The 26,624-nt window shown below is 40.9% G+C and overlaps 1 protein-coding gene across 1 annotated transcript in view; it reads left to right on the top strand.

Moving 5' to 3' along the window:
- The window catches only part of LOC112250505 (collagen alpha-1(XXIV) chain), a 205,918-nt gene that overhangs the window by 167,943 nt on the left and 11,351 nt on the right, over positions 1-26,624 (top strand). The window contains exons 43-50 of the mRNA XM_042321159.1: positions 7,099-7,155; positions 7,580-7,633; positions 9,124-9,177; positions 9,287-9,340; positions 17,963-18,016; positions 20,133-20,240; positions 25,989-26,096; positions 26,303-26,410. Coding sequence (XP_042177093.1) covers positions 7,099-7,155; positions 7,580-7,633; positions 9,124-9,177; positions 9,287-9,340; positions 17,963-18,016; positions 20,133-20,240; positions 25,989-26,096; positions 26,303-26,410 — 597 coding nt within the window. The remainder of the gene's footprint in view (positions 1-7,098; positions 7,156-7,579; positions 7,634-9,123; positions 9,178-9,286; positions 9,341-17,962; positions 18,017-20,132; positions 20,241-25,988; positions 26,097-26,302; positions 26,411-26,624) is intronic.

Raw genomic sequence — 26,624 nt, 5'->3', positions numbered from 1 at the left:
GTTTAAGATTTTTTTTTAACAGAATAGGTGGAATGAATACCCCCTAGATCACACGCACACGCAGTTCACTTTTATAGGTGCTACATTTATTTTATTTTATTTTACCTTTATTTAACCAGGTAGGCAAGTTGAGAACAAGTTCTCATTTACAATTGCGACCTGGCCAAGATAAAGCAAAGCAGTTCGACAGATACAACGACACAGAGTTACACATGGAGTAAAACACACATACAGTCAATAATACAGTATAAACAAGTCTATATACAATGTGAGCAAATGAGGTGAGAAGGGAGGTAAAGGCAAAAAAGGCCATGGTGGCAAAGTAAATACAATATAGCAAGTAAAACACTGGAATGGTAGTTTTGCAATGGAAGAATGTGCAAAGTAGAAATAAAAATAATGGGGTGCAAAGGAGCAAAATAAATAAATTAATTAAATACAGTTGGGAAAGAGGTAGTTGTTTGGGCTAAATTATAGGTGGGCTATGTACAGGTGCAGTAATCTGTGAGCTGCTCTTACAGTTGGTGATTAAAGCTAGTGAGGGAGATAAGTGTTTCCAGTTTCAGAGATTTTTGTAGTTCGTTCCAGTCATTGGCAGCAGAGAACTGGATTGAGAGGCGGCCAAAGAAAGAATTGGTTTTGGGGGTGACTAGAGAGATATACCTGCTGGAGCGTGTGTTACAGGTGGGAGATGCTATGGTGACCAGCGAGCTGAGATAAGGGGGGACTTTACCTAGCAGGGTCTTGTAGATGACATGGAGCCAGTGGGTTTGGCGACGAGTATGATGCAAGGGCCAGCCAACGAGAGCGTACAGGTCGCAATGGTGGGTAGTATATGGGGCTTTGGTGACAAAACGGATTGCACTGTGATAGACTGCATCCAATTTGTTGAGTAGGGTATTGGAGGCTATTTTGTAAATGACATCGCCAAAGTCGAGGATTGGTAGGATGGTCAGTTTTACAAGGGTATGTTTGGCAGCATGAGTGAAGGATGCTTTGTTGCGAAATAGGAAGCCAATTCTAGATTTAACTTTGGATTGGAGATGTTTGATATGGGTCTGGAAGGAGAGTTTACAGTCTAACCAGACACCTAAGTATTTGTAGTTGTCCACTTATTCTAAGTCAGAGCCATCCAGAGTAGTGATGTTGGACAGGCGGGTAGGTGCAGGTAGCGATCGGTTGAAGAGCATGCATTTAGTTTTACTTGTATTTAAGAGCAATTGGAGGCCACGGAAGGAGAGTTGTATGGCATTGAAGCATGCCTGGAGGGTTGTTAACACAGTGTCCAAAGAAGGGCCGGAAGTATACAGAATGGTGTCGTCTGCGTAGAGGTGGATCAGAGACTCACCAGCAGCAAGAGCGACCTCATTGATGTATACAGAGAAGAGAGTCGGTCCAAGAATTGAACCCTGTGGCACCCCCATAGAGACTGCCAGAGGTCCGGACAGCAGACCCTCCGATTTGACACACTGAACTCTATCAGAGAAGTAGTTGGTGAACCAGGCGAGGCAATCATTTGAGAAACCAAGGCTGTCGAGTCTGCCGATGAGGATGTGGTGATTGACAGAGTCGAAAGCCTTGGCCAGATCAATGAGTACGGCTGCACAGTAATGTTTCTTATCGATGGCGGTTAAGATATCGTTTAGGACCTTGAGCGTGGCTGAGGTGCACCCATGACCAGCTCTGAAACCAGATTGCATAGCAGAGAAGGTATGGTGAGATTCGAAATGGTCGGTAATCTGTTTGTTGACTTGGCTTTCGAAGACCTTAGGAAGACATGGTAGGATAGATATAGGTCTGTAGCAGTTTGGGTCAAGAGTGTCCCCCCCTTTGAAGAGGGGGATGACCGCAGCTGCTTTCCAATCTTTGGGAATCTCAGACGACACGAAAGAGAGGTTGAACAGGCTAGTAATAGGGGTGGCAACAATTTCGGCAGATAATTTTAGAAAGAAAGGGTCCAGATTGTCTAGCCCGGCTGATTTGTAGGGGTCCAGATTTTGCAGCTCTTTCAGAACATCAGCTGAATGGATTTGGGAGAAGGAGAAATGGGGAAGGCTTGGGCGAGTTGCTGTTGGGGGTGCAGTGCTGTTGACCGGGGTAGGAGTAGCCAGGTGGAAAGCATGCCAGCCGTAGAAAAATGCTTATTGAAATTCTCAATTATGGTGGATTTATCAGTGGTGACAGTGTTTCCTATCTTCAGTGCAGTGGGCAGCTGGGAGGAGGTGTTCTTATTCTCCATGGACTTTACAGTGTCCCAGAACTTTTTGAGTTAGTGTTGCAGGAAGCAAATTTCTGCTTGAAAAAGCTAGCCTTGGCTTTTCTAACTGCCTGTGTATAATGGTTTCTAGCTTCCCTGAACAGCTGCATATCACGGGGCTGTTCGATGCTAATGCAGACCGCCATAGGATGTTTTTGTGTTGGTTAAGGGCAGTCAGGTCTGGGGAGAACCAAGGGCTATATCTGTTCCTGGTTCTAAATTTCTTGAATGGGGCATGTTTATTTAAGATGGTTAGGAAGGCATTTAAAAAAAATATCCAGGCATCCTCTACTGACGGGATGAGATCAATATCCTTCCAGGATACGCCGGCCAGGTCGATTAGAAAGGCCTGCTCGCTGAAGTGTTTCAGGGAGCGTTTTACAGTGATGAGTGGAGGTCGTTTGACCGCTGACCCATTACGGATGCAGGCAATGAGGCAGTGGTCGCTGAGATCTTGGTTGAAGACAGCAGAGGTGTATTTAGAGGGGAAGTTGGTTAGGATGAAATCTATGAGGGTGCCCGTGTTTAAGGCTTTGGGGAGGTACCTGGTAGGTTCATTGATAATTTGTGTGAGATTGAGGGCATCAAGTTTAGATTGTAGGATGGCTGGGGTGTTAAGCATGTTCCAGTTTAGGTCGCCTAGCAGCACGAGCTCTGAAGATAGATGGGGATCAGTTCACATATGGTGTCCAGAGCACAGCTGGGGGCAGAAGGTGGTTTATAGCAGGCGGCAACGGTGAGAGACTTGCTTTTAGAGAGGTGGATTTTTAAAAGTAGAAGTTCAAATTGTTTGGGTACAGACCTGGATAGTAGGACAGAACTCTGCAGGCTATCTTTGCAGTAGATTGCAACACCGCCCCCTTTGGCAGTTCTATCTTGTCTGAAAATGTTGTAGTTTGGAATGAAAATTTCTGAATTTTTGGTGGGATTCAGACACAGCTAGAACATCCGGGTTGGCAGAGTGTGCTAAAGCAGTGAATAGAACAAACTTAGGGTGGAGGCTTCTAATGTTAACATGCATGAAACCAAGGCTATTACGGTTACAGAAGTCGTCAAAAGAGAGCGCCTGGGGAATAGGAGTGGAGCTAGGCACTGCAGGGCCTGGATTCACCTCTACATCGCCAGAGGAACATAGGAGGAGTAGAATAAGGGTGCGGCTAAAAGCAATAAGAATTGGTCGTCTAGAACGTCTGGAACATAACAACAGCATGATCACTTTGCTCGTTGTATATATAATTCCTTCTCGCAACTATCTACGTGTGCACCTCCTCTCACCTTTTCTCTTTGCTTGTGGACTTCAGTGCACAACACATCAGCTGTCTGTGACCAGGTGAAAAAAACTTGACAAGCCAAACCTTCATATCATGACCGCTATAACGAATACACACAGACAACTATAATCGCTACACACAGCATGTATTCAAAAAAAATCTTCAGCAATCTGACACAATACCTCATAATGACAAAGCGAAAACACGTTTTTATTCATCTTTGCAAATGTAATGCAAATAAAATAATAATTCTTAATTGCATAACTATTCAGACCCTTTTCCATGAGACTCAAAATTGAGCTCAGGACCATCATGTTTCCATTGATCACCCTTGAGATGTTTCCACAACTTTATTGGAGTTCAGCTGTGGTAAATTCAATTGATTGGACATGATTTGGAAAGGCACACACCTGTCTACATAAGGTCCCACAGTTGACAGTGCATGTCAAAACAAAAACCAAGCCATGAGGTCAAAATAATTGTCCGTAGAGGTCTGAGACAGGATTGTGTCGAGGCACAGATCTGGGGAAGGGGAACAAAAACATTATGCCTCATTGAAGGTCCCCAAGAACACAGTGGCCTCCATCATTCTTAAATGGAAGAAGTTTGCAACCACCAAGGCTCTTTCTGCTGGCAGACCAGCCAAACTGAGCAATCAGGGGTGAAGGGCCTTGGCCAGGGAGGTGATCAAGAACCCAGAGTTCCTATGTTGAGATGGAACTATCTCTGCAGCACTCCACCAATCAGACCTTTATGGTAGAGTGGCCAGACGGAAGCCTCTCCTCAGTAAAAGGCACACGACAGCCCACCTGGAGTTTGACAAAAGGCACCTAAAGACTCTCAGACCATGAGAACCAAGATTTAACTCTTTGGCCTGAAGGCCAAGCGTCTTGTCCGGAGGAAACATGGCACCATGCCTACGGTGAAGCATGGTGGTGGCAGCATCATGCAGTGGGGATGTTTGTCATTGGCAGGGACTGGGAGACTAGTCAAGATTGATGGAAAGATGAACAGAGCAAAGTACAGAGAGATCCTTGATGAAAACCTGCTCCAGAGCGCTCAGGACCTCATACTGGGGCGAAGGTTCACCTTCCAACAGGACAACAACCCTAAGCACACAGCCAAGACAATGCAGGAGTAGCTTCGGGACAAGTCTCTGAATGTCCTTAAATGGCCCAGACAGGGTCCGCACTTGAACCCGATTGAACATCTCTGGAGAGACCTGAAAATAGCTGTGCAGCAACGCTCCTCATCCGACCTGACAGAGCTTGAGGATCTGCAGAGAAGGTGGCAGGTGTGCCAAGTTTGTAGAGTCATACCCACGAAGACTCGATGCTGTAATCGCTGCCAAAGGTACTTCAACAAAGTACTGAGCAAAGTGTGTGAATACTTATGTAAATGTAATATTTAATTTTTTTATTTTTAATAAATTAGCAAATATTTCTAAACCTGTTTTTGCTTTGTCATTACGGGGTATTGTGTGGGGCTCCCGAGTGGCACAGCGGTCTAAGGCATTGCATCTCAGTGTAAGAGGTGTCACTACAGTCCCTGGTTCGAATCAAGGCTGCATCACATCTGGCCGTGATTGTGTGTCCCATAGGGCGGCGCACAATTGGCCCAGCATCGCCGGGGTAGGCCATCATTCTAAATAATAATTTGTTCTTAACTGACTTGCCTAGTTAAATAAAGATTAAATAAAGATTGATGAAAATAACAAGTTAATCAATTTTAGGATAAGGCTGGAACGTAACAAAATGTGGAGAAAGTCAAGGGGTCTGAATTCTTTCCGAAGGCACTTTATTTACTATAGTTTTATTGAAAAAGGATAACGTTTTTTTTATGTTTTACTATTTTAATTTTAATGAAATTCACTGAGGACAATGGTCCTCTCCTTCCTCCTCTGAGGATCCTCCACTGGTCACTGGTAACTCAGAAATTCACTGAAAGGTGAATTAATCTCCATAGCAGTGGGAAGTAAGGGTGCTGAGTGTTCTGCAGCACCCCCAGAAGAATAGTCATACAAAACAAAATATGCAGACTGTATATATGCAGTACCAGTCCAAAGCTTGGACAAACCTACCAGTTTTTTTTATTTGTACTATTTTCTATATTGTAGAATAATAGTGAATCCATTAAAACTATGAAATAACACATGGAATTGTGAAACCAGAAAAGTGTTAAACAAATCAAAATATATCAAAATAACCATCAACTTTGTGAATCCATTGGTGTTTAATAGGATACATATTATTTCACTGAATAAATGTTCTGAAAATATCTGATTTTCCTTGGTGTGTTAGTACCCTTATGGCACAGTGTCGCCCTGAGGTAGCAAAAATGTGTTTTCTTTAAATGTGGGTGAAAGTGATATTTTACTATTATTATCAGAAAGCCTAAATCTTCCAAGAAATAGGATGCAATATTTTTTGTGGGGAAAACCAAAATGTGTGCAGCAAAGGGCTAATCAAGAATGGCATTTTTTTCAATTAACTCTGCAACTCAATTAACTCGGCAACTCAACTGCCACCAGTTTGATGCCAAAACACACATATTGACATAGTAAAATTAATAGTGTCAAACAATATATATATAAAGGCGATTTCATGCTGAAACCATCCTATTGAACACCAATATTCAGGATAATGTTTTACTGCTTTGTCATCCAAAATATATATATATTTTATCATATATTTTACATGTGCCACACAGAAGGACAGATATGACACCTGTGATAATCTGAAGTACGCAAAAAGGACCACTAGATTACATCAAATCCTTGAAAGCAGACATCCCATTTTTTATATATGTGGGCTATTACATTATTTTAACGTGCTCCTGTTATTATTTTGGATGTGCATAAAAAAAAACATGGAACGAGAGATTAGATAATCTAGTGAAACTCGTACTTAGAAACATGTATAACTTGCTTATTGAGAACGTGCCTCACACATGCAATACAATTTACAGGAACCAGTATTTTTTTATTTGAGAAGTGCGAAGCGTAAAGGCCAAATACTCGTTACAGCCAATTACAACAATGTTGACTGTCAACACTACGAACATATTGAGCAAAACACTGGATTTTTTTATCCTTCTGTTGCTATCACTCATTACTGTAGCCTATGCTATTTAATAAGCTGTAGTATCAAGCCTTAATGGACTAGGATATTCCATGCCCCTAGCCGAGTTGGAGTTGAAGACAGCGCAAAGACCTTCAATAACCTGCAGAACTTGAGACATGTAGTGTTAAGCCATGGAATGTCTTGATTGGCCAGTGAGTGGTCAAACCCTCGTTACACGTACAACTCGTTTATTCATCAAAACCCGCCATCTTGTGCCACCGCCAGCTATTGAGCTCATAATAACAGCTGTGGAAATATTGAGGACGCACTCCTGGACCTAGTGCATTACCACCAGAGCTTAGATGTACCATTGCATTAGGCTTATTAAAATAGAGCTCGACAAATCTTAGATCTCCGTGTTCAGCATATTTTAGGCCAAATGTCCTGAGTTATGAGCTGATTAAGTTTGTTGTGTCAGAGTGTGATACTTTGGCGTGTTGTGTTTCAGGGTTACCCCGGAGAAGACAGTAAGACATCAGGACCTGCCGGGCCACTAGGTGAACCAGTAGGTCTTGCCTTCCTTCAACTTATCCTTCCTTTTCCTATGAGTGTGTGGCTTAGGGGTGAGTCAAAATGTCACCCTATTAAAGCATTATATAAGAATTTTCTAATAGTGGTGTTGCTTGAGGTATAGCTGTCCAACCATGCTGAACAGAGTTCCAAGAGAGTGGATGTCCAAAGTGGTATAGTAGTAGTATAGTACAGATTGTAAGTAGTGTAACCTTTGAGAAAGATGGTATTGTGGCTAAAGCCCATACTATGACAGATACACTGGTCCTTAGTGTTTCACTCCAGCCTAAACTAAGATGATCCATGGCAGAGTGTTTAAGGTGAAATACAGCTGTTTCTCAACATATTCAGAGCCCTAAATGTACACTTTGTCACAAAGTGGTCGCCCTACTCATCTGATGGTGTGTGTGTTTTGGCAGGGTCCCCCGGGCGAGCGAGGAGATCGCGGAGAGCCTGGAGATGAGGGATATCAGGTAAAACCAGCGTAAAAACCACAACATCAAATGTATCACAAAATCACATTTCAGGTTGTTTTTCTGTTCTGCTTCCTTTCTTTTTTTTGGTGCTGGGTTGAAAAGCAGGCCTGTTGAGACCACACATGCATATCTGAGACACAGAGCATCCCGGATTACTGAATTCCTAGCGATAAGCCAGGAGGAAATCTGGTGCTATTGGCATAGACACTGAAAACTCACACTGATGAAACACACACAAACAGTTCAAGTCAGGTGTGAAGTTAGCAGTACAAGATGAAAGTCGTGGAGAGTGGAATCCCAGAATCCCCAGCGGGAAATTTGCCAGACTTCTCCCCTCCTATAAATAGTTTCCCAAAACGCAGCCCTCCTCAGACAGTCAGAGAGAGAGAGAGAGAGAGAGAGAGAGACCCAATGCAATGAGTAACAATTAAGTAGCTAACTGTGATTGTTTTCAATCAAAATTGCCAAAAGGAAGAAAATTAAATGCTTCTTAGCAAGAGCAATTTCTCAAGCAAGAATTTTGCTAGGACTGTCTGATATTGGTCTAATTGGGGAGGGGAAGACTGACACAGCTGTTATTGGTAGAGAACTCTCTTTCCTATTGGTCTATTAACTAATTTACCGCCTGGTGATGTCACCAGGCAGGCCAAAACTCCATCCCACCAAAACAGGCTGAAATTTCAGGCAGTCTTTTCAACCAGCTCTTACATTTAAAGGGCATTATCATAATTGTCACAATTTCACAGTATTATTCCAACCTTGTTTGGCAATATATAAAAGACAGGAAAGTGTTTTGAGTGCACTGGGCCATTAAGCATTTATAAGCATTTTTCTGCTGAACTGGATCTGGGTTCAAAGTCACAGTGGCTAATCTTTATTTGGCACTTGTTGAGAGGCTTGAGTGACTTTCAGGATTCCATTAAACTAAAGGTCCATAACTCTACCTGTGTGTGTGTGTGTGTGTGTGTGTGTGTGTGTGTGTGTGTGTGTGTGTGTGTGTGTGTGTGTGTGAGCGCGCACGCGTGCGTGCGTGCCTCCACGGCGGGTCGACCTATGGGGCTTCCCCCCACTTAGTGGTAAATTTATAGAGCCCATTTAGTCTGAGCCACCTACAGCCCACTGTAATAAAAGAAGTACCTACACAGCTTGGCCTGGGAACTACAGTACTATGTGGGTTTGTTATTCGTATGGTATGCACCTTAGAGGACCATATGGTGTTTACTGCTGTTGAAAGAAATATTGATACTTGCACACTGTTTAACACTCCCACATTGTTATTGTGAAACATTTCAACCTGAAGGACCAGGCTTACCTCTGATAACCTTGTGTAGCACATAGTGGAACAAGACACAGTTGACTGTCCCCTGACCCCTAGCTGTCACTAAATGACCTGACTTAATCTCCTCGTTTATATACCCAGTTGAAGTGACATTGTGGCTGTAGTGTTTCACCCGAATATAATGTGTTTGTCTCGTTGTTGTTTTCAGGGTCATATGGGTACCACTGGACATCGTGGGGCTGTTGGAGCGCCAGGCCTTCCTGTAAGTCCAATACAATACTCTGTGTAGGTCTTATCAGCATTGATTTCTGTGTCACATTTTGCACATTGACATAAGAATAAATCAAATAAGTGCGATTTTTGTTGTCTAGGGAACACCAGGGGAACCTGGAGAACAGGGCCCAAAAGGAGAAATGGGAACTCAGGTGCGTGTGTGTGATTATTTGTGAATCCCTGTGTCTGATTCATGCTGCTCCAGGCTTGGGGAAAGGAAAGGACAGAGTTTGTTAAATCATGATTCCCTAGATCTCTAGATGAACTGTTACAGTACACTGTAGAAGCCTTCCTACAGGCTTCCTTGGCTCTGAACACCATGAGGGTTAGGTTTAATAAGCAATCACCTGTCCGTACTATGATAGAAGAGGAGACACTCACTTCCAAACTGCAACTCCTAGCATGATAGCTGTTAGATAACTGGTTTTCACCTATCCCTCTTTTTGCTCTCGATCAACGATCTGAAGTGCCAGCGTGTAAGCATTCTCTCGCCTTTGCTTGGTTCTGCTACCTCCTCATGACAGAAAACATGAAGGGAGAGACAAAAACGATTTTACTGCCATGAAATCAGACTGGGCCAAAACAATGCAGACAGGGTTGAACATCGGTGCCTTTGATATTAGAGAAAGAGGAATGAGGAATGAAGGGAAATGGGGGGGTGTGAAAGAAGATAATTGTTTGTTTGGCCACCCACTGTGCACTTCATGCTTCAAAGTGTTCTGTCTGATTTCCACAAGGCAACTCTTCATTTTCTCATTTTATTCTCTGAACACGAAAGGCAAGCTTGAGAATATATACTGGAATGCAAAACGTTGGCATCAGTTAAACTTTTGGGAAAAATGAATTACTTCAATTCAAGTCTGAATTACTTCACCTCAAATCAGAATAATTTTATTTCAAGTCTGAATTATTTCACTTGAAGTCTGAATGATTTTAACTGCAGCTTAATAATGTGAATATACATTTTCAGCTGTGAAAATGATTATTTCTTACATAACGTTGCTCTTCATAGAATGTAGCTCTTTATGTATATTATTCTAGTTCTAGTTCTAGTTCTAGTCCTAGTTCTAAACACCTTTGACTTGTTAAGACATGGCCTATTTGCCTATTTATTGAGATTGAGTGGATACTGTATAGAGATAGGATTCCTGTGAATGTATTCACCTAGGCGTGGAGTTTTGAATAGAGCCTGAATGTGGTCTTCACATATTGCATGCACGTTAGGCCTTCTTAGAAATATATACTGTACCTTACAAGAGTAACACAAGACTAGAGGTCCATGAGTTAAACATGCACTACACAGAACTCTATATGTATACGTCCATTTAGTTTATAGTAAAGAACTAAGCCTAAAGTAATCACACACGATACAAAAAATATATTCTTTAAGGATTTATTGGTACTAAACAGTTGGAATGTATGCGTCTGTCTGTCTGTCTGTCTGTCTGTCTGTCTGTCTGTCTGTCTGTCTGTCTGTCTGTCTGTCTGTCTGTCTGTCTGTATCTGTCTGTCTGTCTGTCTGTCTGTCTGTCTGTCTGTCTGTCTGTCTGTATCTGTCTGTCTGTCTGTATCTGTCTGTCTGTCTGTCTGTCTGTCTGTCTGTCTGTATCTGTCTGTCTGTCTGTCTGTCTGTCTGTCTGTCTGTGTATCTGTGTGTATCTGTCTGTGTATCTATGTGTCTGTCTGTCTGTCTATCTGTATGTCTGTCTATCTGTCTGTGTATCTGTCTGTCTGTCTTGTATCTATGTGTATCTGTCTGTCTGTATCTGTCTGTCTGTCTGTCTGTCTGTCTGTCTGTCTGTCTGTCTGTCTGTCTGTCTGTCTGTCTGTCTGTCTGTCTGTCTGTCTGTATCTGTCTGTCTGTCTGTCTGTATCTATGTGTATCTGTCTGTCTGTCTGTCTGTCTGTGTATCTGTGTGTATCTGTCTGTCTGTCTGTGTATCTGTGTGTATCTGTCTGTCTGTCTGTCTGTCTGTCTGTCTGTCTGTCTGTGTATCTATGTGTATCTGTCTGTATCTATGTGTATCTGTCTGTATCTATGTGTATCTGTCTGTATCTATGTGTATCTGTCTGTATCTATGTGTATCTGTCTGTATCTGTCTTCATCTATGTGTATCTGTCTGTATCTATGTGTATCTATGTGTATCTGTCTTTATCTATGTGTATCTGTCTGTATCTATGTGTATCTGTCTGTATCTGTCTGTATATGTCTGTATATGTCTGTATGTCTGTATATGTCTGTATCTATGTGTATCTGTCTGTATCTATGTGTATCTGTCTGTATCTATGTCTATCTGTTTGTATCTATGTCTATGTGTATCTGTCTGTATCTATGTGTATCTGTCTGTATCTATGTGTATCTGTCTGTATCTATGTGTATCTGTCTTTATCTATGTGTATCTGTCTTTATCTATGTGTATCTGTCTGTATATATGTCTATCTGTCTGTATCTATGTGTATCTGTCTGTATCTATCTGTCTGTGTATCTATCTGTATCTGTCTGTCTGTCTGTCTGTCTGTCTGTCTGTCTGTCTGTCTGTCTGTCTGTCTGTCTGTCTGTCTGTCTGTATCTGTCTGTATCTATGTGTATCTGTCTGTATCTATGTGTATCTGTCTGTATCTGTCTTTATCTATGTGTATCTGTCTGTATCTGTCTGTTGTATCTATCTGTGTATATATGTCTGTATCTGTCTATCTGTCTGTATCTATGTGTATCTGTCTGTATCTATGTGTATCTGTCTGTATCTATGTGTATCTGTCTGTATCTATGTGTGTATCTGTCTGTATCTATGTGTATCTGTCTGTATCTATGTGTCTGTCTGTATCTATGTGTATCTGTCTGTATCTGTCTGTATCTGTATCTGTCTGTATCTATGTGTATCTGTCTGTATCTATCTGTCTGTGTATATGTCTGTATCTATGTGTATCTGTCTGTATCTATGTCTATCTGTCTGTATCTATGTCTATCTGTTTGTATCTATGTCTATCTGTCTGTATCTATGTGTATCTGTCTGTATCTATGTGTATCTGTCTTTATCTATGTGTATCTGTCTTTATATATGTGTATCTGTCTGTATCTATGTCTATCTGTCTGTATCTATGTGTATCTGTCTTTATCTATGTGTATCTGTCTGTATCTATGTGTATCTGTCTGTCTGTCTGTCTGTCTGTCTGTCTGTCTGTCTGTCTGTCTGTCTGTCTGTCTGTCTGTCTGTCTGTCTGTCTGTCTGTCTGTCTGTATCTATGTGTATCTGTCTGTATCTGTCTGTATATATGTGTATCTATGTGTATCTGTCTGTATCTGTCTTTATCTATGTGTATCTGTCTGTATCTATGTCTATCTGTCTGTATATATGTCTATCTGTCTGTATCTATGTGTATCCGTCTGTATCTATGTGTATCTGTATGTGTGTATCTGTCTGTATCTATGTGTATCTGTCTGTCTGTCTGTCTGTATCTATGTGTATCTGTCCGTATCTGTCTGTATATATGTGTATCTATGCGTATCTATCTGTATCTGTCTTTATCTATGTGTATCTGTCTGTATCTATGTGTATCTGTCTGTATCTATGTGTATCTGTCTTTATCTATGTGTATCTGTCTGTATCTATGTGTATCTGTCTGTATCTGTATGTGTGTATCTGTCTGTATCTATGTGTATCTGTCTGTATCTATGTGTATCTGTCTGTATCTATGTGTATCTGTCTGTATCTATGTGTATCTGTCTGTATCTATGTGTATCTGTCTGTATCTATGTGTATCTGTCTGTATCTGTCTGTATCTGTCTGTATCTGTCTGTATCTGTCTGTATCTGTCTGTATCTGTCTGTATCTGTCTGTCTATCTGTATCTGTCTGTCTGTATCTGTCTGTCTGTATCTGTCTGTCTGTCTGTATCTGTCTGTATCTATGTGTATCTGTCTGTATCTATGTGTATCTGTCTGTATCTATGTGTATCTGTCTGTATCTATGTGTATCTGTCTGTATCTATGTGTATCTGTCTGTATCTGTCTGTATCTGTCTGTCTGTCTGTCTGTATCTGTCTATCTGTCTGTATCTGTCTGTCTGTCTGTATCTGTCTGTATGTATCTATGTGTATCTGTCTGTATCTATGTCTGTATCTATGTGTATCTGTCTGTATCTATGTGTATCTGTCTGTATCTATGTCTATCTGTCTGTATCTATGTGTATCTGTCTGTATCTGTATCTGTCTGTATCTGTATCTATGTGTATCTGTCTGTATCTGTCTGTCTGTCTGTATCTGTATCTGTATCTGTCTGTATCTGTCTGTATCTGTCTGTGTATCTATCTGTATCTGTCTGTATCTGTGTATCTGTCTGTATCTGTATCTGTCTGTCTGTATCTGTCTGTATCTATGTGTATCTGTCTGTATCTGTCTGTATCTGTCTGTATCTGTCTGTATCTATCTGTATCTGTCTTTATATATGTGTATCTGTCTTTATATATGTGTATCTGTCTTTATATATGTGTATCTGTCTTTATATATGTGTATCTGTCTGTATCTATGTGTATCTGTCTGTATATATGTCTATCTGTCTGTATCTATGTCTATCTGTCTGTATCTATGTGTATCTCTCTTTATCTATGTGTATCTGTCTGTATCTATGTGTATCTGTCCGTCTGTCTGTCTGTCTGTATCTATGTGTATCTGTCCGTATCTGTCTGTATATATGTGTATCTATGTGTATCTGTCTGTATCTATGTGTATCTGTCTTTATCTATGTGTATCTGTCTGTATCTATGTGTATCTGTCTGTATCTATGTGTATCTGTCTGTATCTATGTGTATCTGTCTGTATCTATGTGTATCTGTCTGTATCTATGTGTATCTGTCTGTATCTATGTCTATCTGTCTGTGTATATGTCTGTATCTATGTGTATCTGTCTGTATCTGTCTGTATCTATGTGTATCTGTCTGTATCTATGTGTATCTGTCTGTATCTGTCTGTATCTATGTGTATCTGTCTGTATCTGTCTGTATATATGTGTATCTATGTGTATCTGTCTGTATCTGTCTTTATCTATGTGTATCTGTCTGTATCTATGTGTATCTGTCTGTATCTATGTGTATCTGTCTGTATCTATGTGTATCTGTCTGTATCTATGTGTATCTGTCTGTATCTGTCTTTATCTATGTGTATCTGTCTGTATCTATGTCTATCTGTCTGTATCTATGTGTATCTGTCTGTATCTGTCTGTATCTATGTGTATCTGTCTGTATCTATGTGTATCTGTCTGTATCTATGTGTATCTGTCTGTATCTATGTGTATCTGTCTGTATCTATGTGTATCTGTCTGTATCTGTATCTATGTGTATCTGTCTGTATCTATCTGTCTGTATCTATGTGTATCTGTCTGTATCTATGTATCTGTCTGTCTATGTGTATCTATGTGTATCTGTCTGTATCTATGTGTATCTGTCTGTATCTGTATGTGTGTATCTGTCTGTATCTATGTGTATCTGTCTGTATCTGTGTATCTGTGTATCTGTCTGTATCTATGTGTATCTGTCTGTATCTATGTGTATCTGTCTGTATCTATGTGTATCTGTCTGTATCTATGTGTATCTGTCTGTATCTGTCTGTATCTATGTGTATCTGTCTGTATCTGTCTGTATCTGTCTGTATCTATGTGTATCTGTCTGTATCTATGTGTATCTGTCTGTATCTATGTGTATCTGTCTGTATCTATGTGTATCTGTCTGTATCTATGTGTATCTGTCTGTATCTATGTGTATCTGTCTGTATCTGTCTTTATCTATGTGTATCTGTCTTTATCTATGTGTATCTGTCTGTATCTATGTGTATCTGTCTGTATCTATGTATCTGTCTGTATCTATGTGTATCTGTCTGTATCGTATCTGTCTGTATATCTATGTGTATCTGTCTGTATCTGTCTGTATCTATGTGTATCTGTCTGTATCTATCTGTCTGTATCTGTCTGTATCTATCTGTCTGTATCTGTCTATGTGTATCTGTCTGTATCTATGTCTATCTGTCTGTGTATATGTCTGTATCTATGTGTATCTGTCTGTATCTGTCTTCATCTATGTGTATCTGTCTGTATCTATGTGTATCTATGTGTATCTGTCTTTATCTATGCGTATCTGTCTGTATCTATGTGTATCTGTCTGTATCTGTCTGTATATGTCTGTATATGTCTGTATATGTCTGTATATGTCTGTATCTATGTGTATCTGTCTGTATCTATGTGTATCTGTCTGTATCTATGTCTATCTGTTTGTATCTATGTCTATCTGTCTGTATCTATGTGTATCTGTCTGTATCTATGTGTATCTGTCTTTATCTATGTGTATCTGTATCTGTATCTATGTGTATCTGTCTGTATCTATGTGTATCTGTCTGTCTATCTATCTGTCTGTATCTATGTGTATCTGTCTGTATCTATGTGTATCTGTCTGTATCTGTCTTTATCTATGTGTATCTGTCTGTATCTATGTGTATCTGTCTGTATCTATGTGTATCTGTCTGTATCTGTCTTTATCTATGTGTATCTGTCTGTATCTATGTGTATCTGTCTGTATCTATGTATCTGTCTGTATCTATGTCTATCTGTCTGTATCTGTCTGTATCTATGTGTATCTGTCTGTATCTATGTGTATCTGTCTGTATCTATGTGTATCTGTCTGTATCTGTCTGTATATATCTGTATCTGTCTGTATCTATGTGTATCTGTCTGTATCTCTGTATCTGTCTGTATCTATGTGTATCTGTCTGTATCTATGTGTATCTGTCTGTATCTATGTATCTGTCTGTATCTATGTGTATCTGTCTGTATCTATGTGTATCTGTCTGTCTTTATCTATGTGTATCTGTCTGTATCTGTCTGTATCTATGTGTATCTGTCTGTATCTATGTCTATCTGTCTGTATCTATGTATCTGTCTGTATCTATGTCTATCTGTCTGTATCTATGTGTATCTGTCTGTATCTGTCTTTATCTATGTGTATCTGTCTGTATCTGTCTGTATCTATGTGTATCTGTCTGTATCTATGTCTATCTGTCTGTATCTGTGTCTCTGTCTGTATCTGTCTTTATCTATGTGTATCTGTCTGTATCTGTCTATGTGTATCTGTCTGTATCTATGTGTATCTGTATCTGTCTGTCTGTCTGTGTATCTATCTGTATCTGTCTGTATCTATGTGTATCTGTCTGTCTGTCTGTGTATCTGTCTGTCTGTATCTGTCTGTATCTGTCTGTATCTATGTGTATCTGTCTGTATCTATGTGTATCTGTCTGTATCTATGTGTATATCTGTCTGTCTATCTATCTGTCTGTATCTATGTATGTGTATCTGTCTGTATCTGTCTGTATATATGTCTATCTGTCTGTATCTGTCTGTATCTATGTGTATCTGTCTGTATCTATGTGTATCTGTCTGTATCTGTCTTTATCTATGTGTATCTGTCTGTATCTATGTGTATCTGTCTGTATCTATGTGTATCTGTCTGTATCTGTCTTTATCTATGTGTATCTGTCTGTATCTATGTGTATCTGTCTGTATCTATGTGTATCTGTCTGTATCTATGTGTATCTGTCTGTATCTATGTGTATCTGTCTGTATCTATGTGTATCTGTCTGTATCTATGTGTATCTGTCTGTATCTATGTGTATCTGTCTGTATCTATGTGTATCTGTCTGTATCTATGTGTATCTGTCTGTATCTGTCTTTATCTATGTGTATCTGTCTGTATCTATGTGTATCTGTCTGTATCTATGTGTATCTGTCTGTATCTGTCTGTATCTATGTGTATCTGTCTGTATCTATGTGTATCTGTCTGTATCTGTCTGTATCTATGTGTATCTGTCTGTATCTATCTGTCTGTATCTATGTGTATCTGTCTGTATCTATCTGTATCTGTCTGTATCTATGTGTATCTGTCTGTATCTATGTGTATCTGTCTGTATCTATGTGTATCTGTCTGTATCTATGTATCTGTCTGTATCTATGTGTATCTGTCTGTATCTATCTGTCTGTATCTATGTATCTGTCTGTATCTATGTATCTGTCTGTATCTGTATCTGTCTGTATCTATGTGTATCTGTCTGTGTATCTGTCTGTATCTATCTGTCTGTATCTGTCTGTATCTATCTATGTGTATCTGTATCTGTATCTATGTCTGTATCTGTCTGTATCTATGTGTATCTGTCTGTATCTATGTGTATCTATCTGTCTGTATCTGTCTGTTGTATCTATGTGTATCTGTCTGTATCTATGTGTATCTGTCTGTATCTATGTGTATCTGTCTGTATCTGTCTTTATCTATGTGTATCTGTCTGTATCTATGTCTATCTGTCTGTATCTATCTGTGTATCTGTCTGTATCTATGTGTATCTGTCTGTATCTATGTGTATCTGTCTGTATCTATGTGTATCTGTCTGTCTGTATCTATGTATCTGTCTGTATCTATGTGTATCTGTCTGTCTATGTGTATCTGTCTGTATCTATGTGTATCTGTCTGTATCTATGTGTATCTGTCTGTATCTGTCTTTATCTATGTGTATCTGTCTGTATCTGTCTGTATCTATGTGTATCTGTCTGTATCTATGTCTATCTGTCTGTATCTATGTATCTGTCTGTATCTATGTCTATCTGTCTGTATCTATGTATCTGTCTGTATCTATGTGTATCTGTCTGTATCTATGTGTATCTGTCTGTATCTGTCTTTATCTATGTGTATCTGTCTATGTGAATGTGTATATTATTAGATTGTGTGTCTGTGTGCATTTTTACAGGGCTTAGAAGGAAAGAAAGGAGTGAGGGGCCTGACTGGGACCGCTGGTGTTGAAGTAAGTATCGCATCACCACAATGCAGAGTGGACATAGAGTGAAGACTGAAGGAGATGAGAGAGATGTAGAGAGGTACAGAGGGAGGAAAGAGATATACTCAACCGTACATTCTGTACTACAGTACTACAATAAACAAACCCCATGCAATAAGTTTCTTGGAGAGGACGTTTACATCGTTATGGACTGGTTTTTATGGGGGAGAAACAGGGTGAGAGAAGTGGAGAGGGTGAGAGAGAAACAGGGAAGGAGAGATGGGGGGAGGTCATGGAGTGATGGAAACAACACAGAAAGAGTTATTGAGGAGAGCATGCTGAGTGATGGTATTTACAGAGCACTCCATAACTATGTCCAGAACATACACTACCGTTCACAAGTTTGGGGTCACTTAGAAATGTCCTTGTTTTTGGAAGAAAACTTTTTTTTTGTCCATTAAAATAACATAAAATTCGTCAGAAAAACAGTGTAGACATTGTTATTGTTGTCAATGACTATTTTAGCTGGAAACGGCAGATTTATGGGATATCTACGAAAGCGTACAGAGGCCCATTATCAGCAACCATCACTCCTGTGTTCCAATGGCACATTGTGTTAGCCAATCAAAGTGTATAATGTTAAAAGGCTAATTGATCATTAGCCTTTTTGCAATTATGCTAGCGCAGCTGAAAACTGTTTGAGCTGATTAAAGAAGCAATACAACTGGCCTTCTATAGACTAGTTGAGTATCTGGAGCATCAGCATTTGTGGGTTCGATTACAGGCTCAAAATGGCCAGAAATTAAGCACTTTCTTCTGAAACTCATCAGTCTATTCTATTTGTTTATGGACATTTTGAACATGTAATCGAACCCACAAATACTGATGCTCCAGATACTCAACTAGTCTAAAGAAGGCCAGTTTGATTTCTTCTTTAATCAGCTCAAACAGTTTTCAGCTGTGCTAACATAATTGGAAAAGTGTTTTCTAATGATCAATTAGCCTTTTAAAATTATAAACTTGGATTAGCTAACACAACGTGCCATTGCAACACAGGAGTGATGGTTGCTGATGTAACGGATGTGAAACGGCTAGCTTAGTTAGCGGTGGTGCGCGCTAAATAGCGTTTCAATCGGTGACGTCACTTGCTCTGAGAACTTGAAGTAGTAGTTCCCCGTGCTCTGCAAGGGCCGCGGCTTTTGTGGAGCGATGGGTGACGATGCTTCGAGGGTGACTGTTGTTGATTTGTGCAGAGGGTCCCTGGTTCGCACCCGGGTATGGGCGAGGGGACGGTCTAAAATTGTACTGTTACATTGATGCTGTTGACCCGGATCACTGGTTGCTGCGGAAAAGGAGTAGGTCAAAAGGGGGGTGAGTGTAACGGAGGTGAAACGGCTAGCTAGTGTTGTTGATGTGTGCAGAGGGTCCCTGGTTCGCGCCCGGGTATGGGCGAGGGGACGGTCTAAAGTTATACTGTTAACACTGATAATGGGCCTCTGTACGCCTATCTAGATATATCATTAAAAATCAACCGTTTCCAGCTACAATTGTCATTTCCAACGTTATCAATGTCTACACTGTATTTCTGATCAATTTAATGTTATTTTAATGGACAAAACAAAATGCTTTTCTTTCAAAAACAAGAACATTTCTAAGTGACCCCAAACTTTTGAACGGTAGTGTATACTCTCCATGAAGTGACATTTTATTGGGTTTGTTTTGTTGAAGTACCAAGACAGAATGTTCAGTGCAGTATACAGAATAGTCCGTCTTTACAACATTAGAACATAGCAATAGGTTGAGGTCAAAATGAACTTCCCTTTATTTTCCATAAAACAGTTTTAGATCCCAGTCCATCACTGCCAGTCAGGAATGCATCTCTTAATTCCAGATGTCTCTGAAGGTAGATGTATATACAGCCAATTAATGGGGGAGGAGGCACTGCGGGGGACTGGAAAAGGTTGGCAGATGAGAGGGTTAGTGAATCGTAGCGTAGCTGGTTGGATCAACTGCACTAGTGATAAGTGACCTTGTCTGGCTGAGACCTGAACATTCAGGTTAGCTCCCATAGCTAATGCCTTTACAAGTATTTCCATGGAGACTTGACAGATTGAGTCTGATATTGTTGTTTTGTATTTCCCAGGGGGCCATTGGTTTACCTGGACCCAGAGGCATGGAGGGATACGCTGGGCCTGACGGCCTTCCAGGACTAGTTGGGTTACCAGGTTTTCCAGGGAAGGCTGGGCGACAGGTAGGCATCATATCCCAAAAAGATCAGTCTATTTTTGACGCATTCATTCCGCATGGTTACAGGGTTAATCGTGCGTGGTTACAGGGTTAAAACAGAAACAACTCAAATTTCAAGTGGTTAAGATTAGGGCTATGGTTTGGGGAAGGTTTAAAACAAAATTACCACCAGGTATCATCAATATTCTCATGTATTCTCACGGCTTGCTAGAACATTGTGAACTGCCGTGGCGCAGGGGTCTGAGCGGCGCAGGGGTCTAAGGTCTAAGCAGCGCACACTGGCTCCACACATCTAGAGTGTGCTCCCTGTGCTGGGCAACCATTTTTTACGGTGAGCGCAGAGGAATGCATATATCGACATTCTCGGGACCTTTTCAAACGTTCGAAATCGCAGTGATCAGTCAACATATCCTGTCTCTCACTCACACACGCACTCACACACACAAACACACCAGTGGAGGCTGGTGGGAGGAGCTATAGAAGAACGGGCTCATTGTAGTGGCTGGAATGGAATCAATGGAATGGAGTCAAACATGTGGCTTCCATATGTTTGATGTGTTTAATACCGTTCCATTGATTCCATTCCAACCATCACAATGAGTATGTCTTTCTATAGTTCGTCCCACCAGCCTCCTCTGACACACACACACACACACACAGTCGCAAAAACAATCAAGCGCTTTGATGAAACTGGCCCTCATGACTACCATATATATACATACATACACACACACACAGTCAAAAGTTTGGACACATTCAAGGGTTTTTCTTTATGTTTACTATTTTCTACATTGTAGAATAATAGTGAAGACATCAAAACTATGAAATAACACATATGGAATCATGTAGTAACCAAAAAAGTGTTAAATCAAAATATATATAGCCACCGTTTTCCTTTATGATAGCTTTGCACACTCTTGGCATTCTCTCAACCAGCTTCATGAAGAATGCTTTTCCAACACTCTTGAATCAGTTCCCACATATTCTGAGCACTTGTTGGCTGCTTTTCCTTCACTCTGCAGTCTAACTCATCCCAAACTATCTCAATTGGGTTGAGGTCGGGTAATTGCAGGGGGCCAGGTCATCTGTGTGTGTGTGTGTGTGTGTGTGTGTGTGTATATATATGTGTATATATGTATGTATATATATATATATATCAGTTTTTCAAACTTAATATTGTCAAAATACGTTCAGTACTTACCATAGAAGGGAGTTTCGCTATCTTCATTACTGCCATTACGGCCGGTATGTACTTCCAAAGAATGTGTAAATAACGAGTTACATGCATCTGAAAAAATGCCTTGTCTGGAAAGAATCCATGTATTGTTTTTGACCAAGTGGGCATGCACCAAATCCAACTCTTCTGCACCTCCAATAAAATCACTCATTACTGCCACACACAGGTCGGCTGATCCAGCAGCACGAAAGTAGACAATATAGGGTATGTTTTTACAGTGATTGTATATTTCTAGATAGGTTTTATTTGGTGTATTTTATTTCCATTACTAATATTGCAGAAGAGGTGCGCAAAAACACTATTTAGATTATTTTCAGGCAAAGCCTTTCTTTCAGTTGCATGTACCATTTTATTTAGACCTTGTTTGGAAGTACATACTGGCTGTAATGGCTGTGATGAAAATAGTTGCTCAACGAAGCTCCACTCTTTGGTAAGTACCAAACATTATTAAGCTTGGAAAGCTGGTGAATGGGAAGTTGAATGGGTACTTCCTGAGTTTAATGGAGAATCGCCATATTCAGCGTCTCCTGTAAACCCAAATTCTGGTTCAATCTATCCCTAAATTAACTCTTGCCCTTTCCATGCTATACAGTAGGTCACAGTAAATCAGGGGATTTATTGCATTGAGTAATTGAACTTTTAAGAGCTCTCAGCATGGTTAAATCTCTGTGGGTGACAGTCTGACACGCTGTCTGAATCCGAGTGATTTTTACGATCCATCTTTTTAATTAATTTTTACCTTTCAAAACCTCTTAAGGACAGGACCCTTTTTTTAAATTTCCGCCTAAAATGACAATCAAATCTACCTGCCTGTAGCTCAGGACCTGAAGCAAGGATACATATTTGGGGCTCCCGAGCGGCAGAGCGGTCTAAGGCACTGCATCTTAGTGATAGTGATCCTTGCTTAGTGATGTGTCACTACAGACCCTGGTTTGATTCCAGGCTGGATCACAACTGGTGATTGGGCGGCACACAATCGGCCCAGCGTCGTCTGGATTAGGGTTTGGCCGGGGTAGGCCGTCATCGTAAATAAGAATTTGTTCTTAACTGACTTGCCTAGTTAAATAAAGGTGAAATAAAATACCATTTGAAAGGAAACACTTTGAAGTTTGTTGGAAATCTGAAATGAATGTAGGAGAATATAACACATTAGATATGGTAAAAGATAATACAAACCAAAAAAAATGCATTTTCTATTTACATTGTTTTGCATCAAATTTTAAATGCAAGAGAAAGGCCATTCATTCAGATAGGAGTCTAGGTGTAATTTAGATTTTCGTTACCAGATGGCAGCAGTGTGTGTGCAAAGTTTCAGCCTGATCCAGTGAAGAATTACATCACTACACAATATTTTGTATCAAGTCTGCCAGTAGTTTGCCCAAATGTTTCCCGAATTGGTCAAATGATACATTTTCAGGTACATAACTATAGAGAACATGCAAAAATGCAATGGTAATAAAACATTTAAGTTTACACACTCCCAGGAATGAAAAGACACTCAACTCCACACATCTAGATGGCCGGGCGGGGTGGACGAGGGGCCAGAGACAGCAGGGGTTCAAACTGTAGAACCCAGTTCCTACATTTGAATATAGAAATGGATTTTTTATCAAACATAACTATGCTACATGTTATCTCTGGGACCCTCAGGATGACAAATCAGAGCAAGATTACTGAGTGTAAATTCATTATTTACCTTCAGAGGTGAATGTATCAAACCAGTTGCCGTGATAAAAGAGTTTTGTTGTTGTGTACTCTCCTCAGACAATAGCATGGTCTTTTTTCCATGCCTCCTTGCTCAAAAACCTCACTCGTCTATTTCTCCTGCCACGTAACACGTAATCACAACAGCTATGTCACAGGAAATCTCCAACAAAGGACAAACTAAAGAATGTACCGAATAAAGTTATGAGATTATCCCATTACTAAGTAGATTAAGACAACACATTATAAATGTGAGTGTGGCTAGACTGCGATCAGGATGAAAGACTTCTGTAATCCATTAAATCCACACATCACCGGATAAATTGAGCTTTTAATGGATTCAATATGGCTCCCATTCCCTTCTCCCTCTCCTTCTGGACCCGCATTCTTATAGTGTCTCAGAGTAGGAGCACTGATCTAGGATCAGGTCCACCCTGTCCAGTAATTATAATCTAAAAGGCTAAACGGATCCTAGTTCAACACTCCTACTATCTGAGATGCTTTATGAATACGGGCCCTGCTCCCACCAGCTGTGTTTAAAGTGCTGAAGGATATTCGGCGGAAAATGACTGGTCATTAAATGGCTTATTTGATTTGTTTGGGTTTCTGTGGTCAGAGCTCAATGGGATTCTTTCTACTGAAGTCTGCAGCCCCGGCGGCCCTGAGTAGTATGCAGGGATTTTATGCATGATGTTCAATCCCCTGCTCCCCAGACAGCCAGACCGGCAGTGTAGGGACTTCAGTATTAGCCACCCTGTCTGTCCGTTACATAAGAAGCAGGTCTGGTAGCACAGAGGCAGTTAGGGAGGGAGGTGTTTACGGTGAAAACACACAGACTCTCTCACACGGAGAGGGAGATCCCAGCAGGAAACAGCCATGGTGATTTTACACACATAGCTACAATACTGTACACGACTGCTTCAGCTACCCTGGAGGGACAGACTTTTACGGTACACTCTGTCCCCTTCCTCCTCCTCTACTTGTTCAACTCTTTGTCACCATCATCCCCATCTTCGTCATCCTCCTCTTCTTTCTTCCTTTTCTTCTCCACCTCTTCCTCTCCCTCCATGTCCATGTTTAGAATTGAAATGCATAACCAGTGAAAGGTTACCCTCCTGATCAGCGGCTGTTTTCGTTGGAGCCTGCTCTCTGTGGGTCTAACCTGTGTCAGACAGAGTCAGAGGAGCCCTTGTTATTAGTGAAAAATAAGCAGGAGACTGATGAGCACCATAGCATAGACCAGCCTCTGTGTCCCCCTGACCTGACCACCATCCCCCAGACCTAGTATCTTCTTACTGACAAAACAGTATGACCACTAGCTGTCTATCACTCTGTCTTTCACTGTCTCCTTCTGTCTGTCTCTCTCTCCTCTCTGCCACTCTGTCTCTCTCGCTCCATCTCCCATGCCTCCTTGCTCAAAAACCTCTCACATCGTCTCACCCTCGTTAATTCCATTGGGTGCAGGCAGGACATTAGTTGCTCAAGCCTCTTAGCCGGAGTAGTAATGCTAAAAACAAAGAGGTTTATGTGTATTACATTTATTTGACTTTTGACCTAATGCAGGTGGGTTAACATGTCTGGTTAAGAAAGAACAATGTGGTTCTCAGACCAAAGCCCTTACTGTGTAGTAGGATGGGACATTATTGCCTATTAGTTCCACTTGAGTGGGTAGTGTACGAATAAGTGTGTATGGGCATGCCGTGTCCTGAGTATCCAAGCCAGAGTTGATTAAACCCCTCACTGATTTGATGAACAAGACAATTACATTACCCGTCCTTATGCAAGACCAGGGATTGAGGTTCTACCAACAAAACCTAGACCTCTGTAATTTCCAACCACTTTCTCCTGCCGTTTTGGAGGGATCCTTTTCTCTCAGCGTTTGGCGGTGTCACCAATTATCCTCGCGCCTCACAGCCGGCGATCGAGCCAGGAACAGTAGCTGCTGTACGTGCAGCTGGCCTACCGCTGGCCTGCAGTTGGAACGGGGAACGACTGTGGTTGCCGGCGGCTCAGTGCGCTACAACAGTTCAACAACAGTCAGTCATTTTGATGGACGTTTTTGAAGCAAATTGTCAGGAAAGATTATGAGTCAGGAAAGACCTACTTAAGTGCTACTGTTTAGAGACCTGACTGTCAAAGTCAATGTCTCACTGTCAAAGCGCAGTCAACTTACACACAGCTCTGACACACACACTTACCCCACCAGACATGCCACCAGGGGTCTTTTCACAGTCCCCAGGTCCAGAACAAATTCAAGAAAGCGTACAGTATTATAGAGAGACATTATTGCTAAAATAAAGAGCAAACCTGGTTTCAGAAAACCGATAAAGCAACACCTCACCGGCACAACGCCTCTCCCTTATTTGACCTAGATAGTTTGTGTGTACGTGTGGATATGTCTGTTCTTGTCTATTAATGTTCTGTATTTACGTCATGTTTTATGTTTTGTTTGGACCCCAGGAAGAGTAGCTGCTGCTTTTCCAACATCTAATGGGGATCCTAATAAAATACCAACAAAAAAAAGCCTGTGGCTGACTGTCAAATAAATGTCTGACTGTCAACGCCAATGTCTCTTTTCAGACACAGACAGACAAGTTGATCAATATCGTATTCATTAGGTATTTATTAGACTTTTCAAATACAGAACCTGGCCCATGAATCAGTGCTGATTTAAATGTCACTTTTTTACTTAGTCACTGGCTACACATACCATTTGTTTAGCAGGCTTTTTCATGCTTTCCTTTCAGCATGTCAACGAGTTTAAATTTGGTGTGCCCATGTTGACTGTGTCTCTGTGCTTTCTTTCCTCAGGGTCAGCGGGGCACCGTGGGGCAAGAGGGGGTAGCAGGACTACCTGGTCCCAGGGGGGAACTTAGTCTGCCTGGGTTGGTCGGAGAGAGGGGGCCTGCTGGAGAGAAGGTACCAGTACCATCATATCAGTACCATTGTACCACCATCAACCTTAGTCTTACTCTAGCCTCAGATCTGTACTATATAACCAACTCCTATGGTGTTTGGCATGACAATGACTAATGGAGTTGGCAGGACAGCACAAACAGATCTGGGACCAGGCCTACCTTCTTCCCTATAACCTCTGACCCCTGACCTCTATGTGCTGTTTCCAGGGGGAGCCTGGCTTGGCAGGAGAGAGGGGAACCCCAGGAATCAAAGGCTTGGAGGGTTCGTCCGGAGACCAAGGCAGAATAGGTGACCCAGGACTCAAAGGACAACCAGTGAGTGCTCCCCATCCATCCAGTCATTTTAGAATATCGCCAACTGCCTTCTAACTGGTCACAGTTTGTTAAAAGATTCATATATTTGACATCAACAGCTCACCAAAGGTTTAAGCAATGTGTTGAGGTACTATATTTACTTGCACGTCCACTTGCACATCGTCATCTGCACATCTATCACTCCAATGTTAATTGCTAAGTTGTAGTTTTTTCG

Source organism: Oncorhynchus tshawytscha, linkage group LG01 (genome assembly GCF_018296145.1).
Source record: "Oncorhynchus tshawytscha isolate Ot180627B linkage group LG01, Otsh_v2.0, whole genome shotgun sequence".
NCBI classification, from domain to species: domain Eukaryota; kingdom Metazoa; phylum Chordata; class Actinopteri; order Salmoniformes; family Salmonidae; genus Oncorhynchus; species Oncorhynchus tshawytscha.
The sequence above is the reverse complement of the archived record's forward strand: the minus strand, read 5'-3'. Positions and strand labels throughout refer to the sequence as shown.